Source organism: Physella acuta, unplaced genomic scaffold (genome assembly GCF_028476545.2).
Source record: "Physella acuta isolate Inbredline_101_S28 unplaced genomic scaffold, ASM2847654v3 ptg001761l, whole genome shotgun sequence".
Classification (NCBI taxonomy): Eukaryota; Metazoa; Mollusca; class Gastropoda; family Physidae; genus Physella; species Physella acuta.
The window spans coordinates 185,736-196,276 of NW_026733271.1; the positions used below are offsets into that span (position 1 = coordinate 185,736).

General features: G+C 41.6%; 1 protein-coding gene across 1 annotated transcript; it reads left to right on the forward strand.

The window, feature by feature from the left end:
- The first annotated feature begins 127 nt into the window (after positions 1-127).
- Positions 128-6,530, forward strand: LOC131930357 (glyoxylate reductase/hydroxypyruvate reductase-like). The gene is made up of 9 exons (XM_059286813.1): positions 128-242; positions 1,346-1,475; positions 2,202-2,309; positions 3,669-3,706; positions 3,829-3,971; positions 4,527-4,603; positions 5,122-5,224; positions 5,844-5,964; positions 6,444-6,530. The coding sequence occupies exons 2-9, from the start codon at positions 1,346-1,348 to the stop codon at positions 6,528-6,530; spliced, it is 807 nt and encodes a 268-aa protein (XP_059142796.1). The 5' UTR covers positions 128-242.
- Positions 6,531-10,541: the final 4,011 nt, after the last annotated feature.

Sequence of the window (10,541 nt, forward strand, 5' to 3'; positions counted from 1 at the left end):
TGCGATGTTGATATGTCCATATATAAACACAGACATATATATGTATACATACACACATTCTTCTTACAATGACTACACACTTACAGGTATAGCTCCTGATAAAATTTGTTCAGTTATTAAAGTACTTCGGCCCTCTAACATAGTGGTAATGACTCTTCAGAACTCAGGGTATGTAATATAAACAAAAGGTGTCGCTTCATTTAATCTCTTAGTGTTGCAAGTTTACACAACTTTAAGCTGAAGTAAGTTTGAAACTTTCTATACAACATACTGTAATTTTGCACATTTATGTATTTTTTTTTAAGCACCTCTTTGAATTGACTATAATAGATACAGTCCTTTCATTGTAATACCGTTCATGGTTCAGCTCATGATAAGCGGCTTGACAAATGTGACACATGGACACGGTGTCAGCTTTTCTTTTACCGCCAGAATAACTTTACATAGTACACGCCTTGCTGATGGTGAATTGGTAGACTTAGAGACTTCTTAGGATATCATCTTTAGCTGAATCAAAAGGCTGCAGGATCCACTGATCCAAAGCATGCATTTATAGTTGTGTTTGTATAGCACTAGATCATGTACATTTGAATAGATCGTGATTCGGACAATTATCGATCTAAAAAGATAATATTGTTTATGAAGGAGAGTCCATCGTAACAAAACTACAATCATCAACTAAGAAAAATATCAGCTGTTATCGATTAGCGTACGCACGCTTATTGAAATAATTGACAACGATATTTAATACCTACAATTGAGATTAGATATAGAGATAACTTTAGGTTAAAATCTACGCTTAGTGCTCATTAGAAGAGTTAAGATATGGTCTAGCGTTGCATGCAATACATAGGCCCACTAGACGATCACGTATTGCCATTCTATGAACATCTAAAAACAGTAATAGTTAGCAGATACACCTGTCTCTTTCTATAGTTACCTGCAGAGGCGTAGCGACCCTTCCCGGCGCCCGGGGACAAACTTTCAATTCGGCGCCCCCACCCACATATTCTATATTTATAATGCATAACTGCAGCTAAAATGAGCTTTTAATTTTTTTTCCAACCCATTTTGGCGCCCCTAGGGTCGGCGCCCGGGGACATATGTACCCCCCTCGCTACGCCTCTGGTTACATCAGCGTTTGTGCTGTCTATAGTTTGTATATTGTGAATGTCAGCGGCTCTCAGTTTTTTTCGAGTTCCTGTTTATCAATGTTTGCTCCCTGCTAGTTAAGTCATGTCCACTTGTGCATGTATATTTGCCCAGGCGTATCAATTAAAAAAGTTATTTACCCGTATACGCCCATGGTGTCCATTCTAATTCACACAATCCCTCCCTACCCCAGATGTCCAACAGGGTCCGAGTTATCCACGTCATGTCACCGCTGATTGGCCTGAGTGAGAAGATCAAAGGTCAACTCAATGGGCTGGACGTCCAGGTGAAAACTCTGCCTACATCATGGGCGTGTCCAGAAGGTGGGTCGTGTCAAAATCTTGTCATGGGCGTGTCTACTAGGTGGGTCTTGTCAAAACTGTGTTAGGGACATGTTTAGAAGTCGGGTCTTGTCAGAATCTTATCATGGGTGAGTTTAGAAAGTGGGTCTTGATAGTACCTTGTCACAGGCGTTTCTAGAAGGTGGGGCGTGTCAAAATTGGGTCATGGGCGTGTCCAGAAGGTGGGCCTGTCAAAATCTTACCATGGGCGTGTCCAGAAGGTGGGCCTGTCAAAATCTTACCATGGGCGTGTCCAGAAGGTGGGCCTGTCAAAATCTTACCATGGGCGTGTCCAGAAGGTGGGCCTGTCAAAATCTTACCATGGGCGTGTCCAGAAGGTGGGCCTGTCAAAATCTTACCATGGGCGTGTCCAGAAGGTGGGCCTGTCAAAATCTTACCATGGGCGTGTCCAGAAGGTGGGCCTGTCAAAATCTAACCATGGGCGTGCCCAGAAGCTGGATCTTGTCAAATCAATCTTGTCATTGGCGTGCCAAAAAGGTGGGTCTTGTCAAGTCAATTTTGCCATTGGCGTATCCAGAAGGTGGGTCTTGTTAAATGGACGTGTTGACACGATACATCGTAATCAGATTTTAATTACGGGCTAATTAATTACAACTTCTCAAACTCTTTTCTTAGACCGGTGTAGCAAGTTAATAAAAAAAATAATTGGTAGACGAGCTTATAACGGTACAATTAATTCCTGTACAGATGAAGAAGGTGACGTCATCGAGTACCTGGTCGGCTGGATCAGAAACGTCGTAGAGTTTCTTTCATGCCCTGGTAACAAGGTCAGATGGGCACAGACGACGTCAGCAGGTTAGTCTGACCTTGAGAGGAGCTTGGGCAGTCAGGACACCCTAACCTACTGCATTATGGGACACCCTAACCAGGGGAGATGTGGGTTTGGTGTGGTGTCTAGGTGTGTGATGTATTGGTGTGTGGTGTCTAGGTGTGTGGTGTATTGGTGTGTGGTGTCTAGGTGTGTGGTGTATGTGTGTGGTGTCTAGGTGTGTGATGTATTGGTGTGTGGTGTCTAGGTGTGTGGTGTATTGGTGTGTGGTGTCTAGGTATGTGGTGTATGTGTGTGGTGTCTAGGTGTGTGATGTATTGGTGTGTGGTGTCTACGTGTGTGGTGTATTGGTGTGTGGTGTCTAGGTGTGTGGTGTATTGGTGTGTGGTGTCTAGGTGTGTGGTGTATTGGTGTGTGGTGTCTAGGTGTGTGATGTATTGGTGTGTGGTGTCTAGATGTGTGGTGTATTGGTGTGTGGTGTCTAGGTGTGTGGTGTATGTGTGTGGTGTCTAGGTGTGTGATGTATTGGTGTGTGGTGTCTAGGTGAGAGGCTTCTAGGTGTGTGGTGTATTGGTGTGTGGTGTCTTGTTTTTTCTAGATATGTGGTGTGTCTCGGTGTGTTGTGTTTTTAAGTATGTTTTTATGTGGTTGTTGTGAATACTCATGTCCACAGTTAGTACCACCGTTGTTCGTACTTAATTAAAGAGACACTTTCCAGGTCAGCAGGTACGCCACATTAACCCACTTATACCCGTCATGTGGTGTGTTTGTTTGGATGTGGGTTGTTTGCAGTGGCGTAGCCAGGATCGTCTCAAGGGGGGTCCAATTTTTACCCGGGGACAAACTTTCGATTTGCACCCCCCTCATACTTTATATATATATATATATACCGAGGGGTCTATGGGGGGGGGGGTTATGACCCCCCCCCCCCCCAACCCCCCCCCCCCCCCCTGCCTACGCCACTGGTTGTTTGGATGTGGGGTGTTTAGCGAGGGCTCTTGGTGTGTATAGGTTGAAAACGGTGGCTTTTGAACGTACAGCACACTAGTACATTAACAGTTAACAGTAGTTTAAAAAAAAAAGAAACAAATCCATTTTATAGGAAGACGAATACAACATACAAACCGACGAATACAACATACAAACCGACGAATACAACATACAAACCGACGAATACAACATACAAACCGACGAATACAATATACAAACCGACGAATACAACATACAAACCGACGAATACAACATACAAACCGACGAATACAACATACAAACCGACGAATACATTATAGATAGAGATAATGACGAACTAGGGAACAATTTGTATTACACTTTATATAATAAACCGTGTTTATTCTTATTAGCAAGTGAATTTTTTTTAATTTCAGGGGTCGATTATTTCTTTAAAAACATTGACAAACTTCAGGTAAATAGCCTACTTTAGCTGTGATTTTAATTTTGCTTTTGCCAATATATCGAATCCGACACAATTAAAATGTATTAATCATCAAACACAATTTTCATGAGGTCACGTGACGGGTATTTCAGTTGGCGCCAGGGTTTCAACACACGAGAACCAATTTCATCCAGAGAGGTCAGATGATGGCCGAGTACGTGATTGGTCAGATTCTGTCACGTGAGAGGAACTTCCAGGCTTCGTGGGAGGCTCAGAAAAAATGTTCATATGACAAGTGAGTGTCATGTCTAAACACTTCGTACCTCACCTCACCTCACCTCAACTTACCTCACCTCACCTCACCTTACCTCAGCTCACCTCACCTCACCTCACCTCGCCTCACCTCACCTCACCTCACCTCACCTCACCTCACCTTACCTTACCTTACCTTACCTTACCTTACCTTACCTTACCTCACCTCACCTTACCTTACCTTACCTTACCTTACCTTACCTTACTTTAACTTACCTTACCTTACCTTACCTTACCTTACCTTACCTTACCTTACCTTACCTTACCTCACCTCACCTCACCTCACCTCACCTCACCTCACCTCACCTCACCTCACCTCACCTTAACTCATCTTACCTCATCTTACCTCATCTTACCTCATCTTACCTTACCTTACCTCTAATCAACTCACGAATTAGCAGACTCTAGTTTAAATTAGTTTGTCGTGTTGAGGCCTGTGTATGTAGTGTGAAAATTCCGGGGGCGGTGGTAATGTCCCCCACTCCCGGTACATATCTATGTCTCCCTCTATAAAAAGTTGTATTATTCCCTCTTCCAGGAAATGCGCACCGCCATACCGGATGTTGACTGAATTAACTGTTGGCATTCTGGGAGTTGGGGAGCTTGGAGGAGAAGGTTCAAGATTTCTTATTGTTATATTTCTTAACCTGTGTAACAATATAGTTTTAACAGCTGTTTCTGTCCTTATAAAGATTAGTTATCAATTAGTAGGCGATGACGTAAAGGGGTTTAGGTCACACCAGATGCGTCACAAGGCGGAATGAGGAGGGGGGGGGGACACACACACTCCGCACCGTTTGACACCATTTAGGGGTGACACCACGATTAAAAATCGTAAAATTACTGTCAGAACAATGTTTTATCAAGTTATGTAACAAAATAGTAGAAGAAGAGACTGACACCAAACCTAAAAAGTTGGAGGGTGGGGGAAGGGGGGTGACACCCTCAGTTAACGAACAGTGTGACACTCGACCTATTGACGCCACTAGTTAAAATCCCAGTTATTGCTTATAAAATATAGCACCTGGTCGATGAAGTTACCAGGGGAAAGTTAAGAGTAGCCGGTCCTTTGTTATGACCTAATTATTTCACGTCAAGCCTGATAACGTCTGGTTTTACTGCTCACTCCCCAGTGGCACGTTTCTGCAAGTCTTTCGGCATGCAGGTGTGGGCAGGTGTCACAGACAGGCGGTTCCAGTCTGGTGAATCCCCCAGCCCTTATGTCGATCATGTCAGGTAGGTGTGGCTGGTCAAGTGACTTAACACGGGCCAGGTGGTGCTGGTCATTAGTCTCTGGTCATTAGATGGTTGGCGTGGTGGAATGTTAGAGCATACGGCTAGTAACCCGCCTGGAGTTCAAATCCGAGTTCAAGTCAGTAGAGCGTCACTGAGTCCACCCATCTCTGATGGACACCTGGCTAAAGTTAAGGAAAGTAAAGGCGGCTAAACATACGTCTGACCATAACATCTTTTCCTATGCTGAGGTCACATAAACAGGTGAACTCTTCATTCGCCCCATGCACCGTCAGGTTCGAAAAGGAACTTTACTAATTTTTAGTTATTTAGTTGTTGTTCATTAGTTGTTTGTCAGTCCGTTTGTCACTTGGGGCTGATCAGCTGGGTGTGTGCTTCTTTGTTCATTCAGTGTCAGTTTATTTTAGCAAACGTTCTAATTAACTTCAACATAATACACCTAAAACGTTAATTAATTATTTGATTAAGTAGTTTATATTTATTGTCCGTTGATAAGAGTTTAATCTCACTGCGTTATTGGATATACAATTGTTCTTTATTTTCATTCTTTCGTTGTATTTACCGCTATTTACAATGACGCCCCCCCCCCTCCCTCCTACAGACCCATGTCTCGTCTCCCGGAGGTTCTAGAACAATCCGACTACCTGGTGACGGTCCTACCCTCCACACCCGAGACCCGGGGACTCTTGTCTGGTGACGTCTTGCAGCCGTGTCGTGTGAGGGTAGGTAGCGAACGGCGGGGGGGGGGGGGGGGGCGGATAACATTTTCCGGGGGGGGGGCTTACACCGGGAAAAGTATATGTTTTATATATAAATTCCATTTTATTCGGAGGGGGGGTAGACTTTATTTGGGGGGGGGGGGGTGGGAGCTGAAAGAAACTCTGGTAATTGGTAATCGCCCAGCTTTTAATCCCACGGCTGGTAATCTCCCACTTGGTAATCTCCCAATCTTTAAACTCGATGACCGGACTGGCAGACGTGGAAGGTTTGTTACCTTTGGGCGATGTCTTGTAGAGTTCACTTAGTTGTATGACGTCACTCAGACCTGTGCCACTCCCACCACATCAATTCATTTGTGACATTGATATATATATATATATATATATATATATATATATATATATATATATATATATATATATATATATATATATATTTTTTTTTTTTTTTAAAGATTTATTTATAACCTTTTACTTTGTAGAAAACGGTGCTAATAAATCTAGGTCGAGGTGACTTGATTGATGAAGAGAGTCTGGTACAGGCAATCAGGTGGATAAAAATCTTTTAACTTGTGAGAAAATATTGAATGTTTGCAGCGAGTCTAGTCAGCATTTCTAGACTCGTTTTCTGACAGTGTTTAGCTATGGCTTTTACTTATGTCTCGTGTCTTAAATTTGTCTTCAGCGTAGTCTTCATGTCTCGTGTACTTAAGTCTCTTGTCTTTTCTAGTGTCTTAAGTCTCATGTCTGAAGGCTAGTGTCTCTCCTGTTGTGTCTCGTTTGTGAAGTTTGGTGTGTGAAGTTTGGTGTGTGAAGGTTCGTGTGTGAAGTTTGGTGAGTGAAGTTTCGTGTGTGAAGTTTGGTGTGTGAAGTTTGGTGTGTGAAGTTTGGTGTGTGAAGTTTGGTGTGTGAAGTTTGGTGTGTGAAGTTTGGTGTGTGAAGTTTGGTGTGTGAAGTTTGGTGTGTGAAGTTTGGTGTGTAAAGTTTTGTGTGTAAAGTTTCGTGTGTAAAGTTTTGTGTGTAAAGTTTCGTGTGTAAAGTTTCGTGTGTAAAATTTTGTGTGTAAAGTTTCGTGTGTAAAGTTTTGTGTGTAAAGTTTCGTGTGTAAAGTTTAGTGTGTAAAGTTTTGTGTGTAAAGTTTCGTGTGTAAAGTTTCGTTTCTCAAGTCTCGTGTCTCAAATCTCGCGTGTCTTCCAGCCAAGACTGGCTAGGTGGCGCCATCTTGGACGTACTGGCCCAGGAGCCGCTGCCACCCACGAGCCGCCTGTGGACCCTCCCCGGGGTGATCATCACCCCCCACAACAGCTGCATCGCCAGGGACTATGTCAGGGTTTGTAGTCAGCTGACATCATTATTTTTAGAACTGTCATGTGATGTCATGTGGTGCTGTGGTAAACATGTGATGTCATGTGGTGCTGTTTTACACGGGACTGTCCTCTGGGTAAACTGCATATGATTATTCTTATGAAATTAAAAAAAAAACCCGTTAAGTTCCTTTTTTAAGGCTGTCGGTCCGTAGGGCAAGTAAAGTAGGATGCAAGTGTAACTATAAACTTGTTAGGGCAAGTAAAGTAAGATGCAAGTGTAACTATAAACTTGTTAAGGCAAGTAAAGTAGGGTGCAAGTGTAACTATAAACTTGTTAGGGCAAGTAAAGTAGGGTGCAAGTGTAACTATAAACTTGTTGGGGCAAGTAAAGTAGGGTGCAAGTGTAACTATAAACTTGTTGGGGCAAGTAAGTAGGGTGCAAGTGTAACTATAAACTTGTTGGGGCAAGTAAAGTAGGGTGCAAGTGTAACTATAAACTTGTTGGGGCAAGTAAAGTAGGGTGCAAGTGTAACTATAAACTTGTTAGGGCAAGTAAAGTAGGGTGCAAGTGTAACTATAAACTTGTTAGGGCAAGTAAAGTAGGGTGCAAGTGTAACTATAAACTTGTTAGGGCAAGTAAAGTAGGGTGCAAGTGTAACTATAAACTTGTTGGGGCAAGTAAAGTAGGGTGCAAGTGTAACTATAAACTTGTTGGGGCAAGTAAAGTAGGGTGCAAGTGTAACTATAAACTTGTTGGGGCAAGTAAAGTAGGGTGCAAGTGTAACTATAAACTTGTTGGGGCAAGTAAAGTAGGGTGCAAGTGTAACTATAAACTTGTTGGGGCAAGTAAAGTAGGGTGCAAGTGTAACTAAAAACTTGTTGGGGCAAGTAAAGTAGGGTGCAAGTGTAACTATAAACTTGTTAGGGCAAGTAAAGTAGGGTGCAAGTGTAACTATAAACTCGTTTCATCTTCTGCAGTTTGTGGCAGAGAACTATGTAGAAAACTTGACCAGATACATCAAAGGCGAAGAACTACGTAACAAACTCGACTTTTCCAAGGGATACTAAAGGTCACCTTTCTATGGTGTCATGTCCTGTTCCACTTTTCTTAAGCTACATAGTATGCATTTTGTATTTTGATTGTTTTAAGTGAAATAAAAATATTAAAAGACATCGGCTTTATTAAATCTGGCCGTTCCGACCAGGCGTTGCTCTGGCTATAAGTTAACATGTCTAAATTTAACCGTGAAACTAATCGATTAGTCTTAAAAGTGTCAGGGCGATTTATAGGAGTGAAGGAGTGTAAGCCCACCTAACATCACTTGCTCATGCGACTTCCTACTCCGTATAACACAACATAAAAAAACCACACCATTACCCATTTTGTATTTTTAACATGTCCACGATAACTAGTTATATTTGTCTGTCGCCCCTCCTGGGACATAGGCTACTGACGATCACCAGTGTTTGCACCATAATTTAGTTTACAACCTAACATTCGGCAGTACACAAATCTAATAATTAACCGATCCTACAACTAATCTTATACACATACACACAGATTACAATACAAGCTTTATATTCCATATAGGCTTACCATAAAGTAGGGACTTGTAAAACGTAGATTTTTTGTGAACGATTACAGTACTTTCTTTCTGTATTCTTTGTATACGAGAAGTAAAAATGACGCTACAACCAACAGCTTTACATGCCCTTTAATCTAATTCTAATTTGTTAATGTACACCCAGATTAAAAACACATTATCAGAATGTTTGTGACACACCATCTCCTTAATATGACTTTAATATTTTCTTAAACCACTATACCACCATACCATCACACCATCACACCACCACACCATCACACCATCATACCATCATACCATCATACCATCATACCATCATACCATCATACCATCACACAAGCGTACCATCACACAATCGTACCATCAAGCAATCATTCAATCATACCATCATACCATCGTACCATCATATCATCGTACCATCATATCATCATACCATCATACCATCGTACCATCATATCATCATACCATCTTACCATCATATCATCGTACCATCATATCATCATACCATCATACCATCATATCATCGCACCATCATACCATCATATCATCATACCATCATATCATCATACCATCATACCATCATATCATCGTACCATCATATCATCATACCATCATACCATCGTACCATCATATCATCATACCATCATACCATCATACCATCATACCATCATACCGTCATACCATCATACCATCATACCATCATACCATCATACCATCATACCGTCATACCGTCATACCGTCATACCGTCATACCGTCATACCGTCATACCGTCATACCGTCATACCGTCATACCGTCATACCGTCATACCATCATACCATCATACCATCATACCATCATACCATCATACCATCATACCATCATACCATCATACCATCATACCATCATACCATCATACCATCATACCATCATACCATCATACCATCATACCATCATACCATCATACCATCATACCTTCATACCATCATACCATCATACCTTCATACCATCATACGATTACACCACCACACTCACAACATCATACAACCACACCATTACACCGCCACAGCATACGACAACCACACCATCTTACCACTATATCACCACACATGAACACCTCACACGACCACACCATCAGACCATCACCACTCAGTTTATACCACCGCTTCAGAAAACACATAAAAACCCAAACATTTTGTACAGTTTTGCTAACTTACTTCTCCAATCGTTCTAGATAACTAAAATTTGCTAAGTTTTTACCAATATAATTCAGATATAAATAACAGACAAATCCCAAACCCCATATAATAGCATATAACAAAATCATAAACCACCCGTACTTCTTTTGTACAATATCTTATAACGTGTGTATGATTTGTGTAATGTGGCATACCAAACCCCTATCAGGATCTTTGCTTGTTTAAAATGTTACACGCATTCTAAAGCTGTTGTCATTAAACAACTTTTTGCAGACCGTGCAACATTTACAACAACAACACTTAATTATTTCAAGAATTTAATTTACCGATATAGACACTTTGTGAAACAGTTTGCACTTCTATTTTGTATTTGCATCTATCATCTGTCTCCCTATTCAATGGCCGTTCTATTATAAAGTAAACAACACATGTGACTCACCAAAAACGTGTGTAGAGGCACTTTGATACACATGCTGCAGTAGCAGGGCTCGTCTGTTTTTGTCGTATGGT

What these genes read in the sequence shown, in the direction of transcription:
- LOC131930357 (XM_059286813.1), top strand. Translation starts at nt 1,346, where the DNA reads ATGTCCAACAGGGTCCGAGTTATCCACGTCATGTCACCGCTGATTGGC. An exon ending in ATCATGGGCGTGTCCAGAAG is followed by an intron (nt 1,476 to 2,201) that starts GTGGGTCGTGTC and finishes ATTCCTGTACAG; the next exon opens with ATGAAGAAGGTGACGTCATC. An exon ending in TGGGGAGCTTGGAGGAGAAG is followed by an intron (nt 4,604 to 5,121) that starts GTTCAAGATTTC and finishes CTCACTCCCCAG; the next exon opens with TGGCACGTTTCTGCAAGTCT.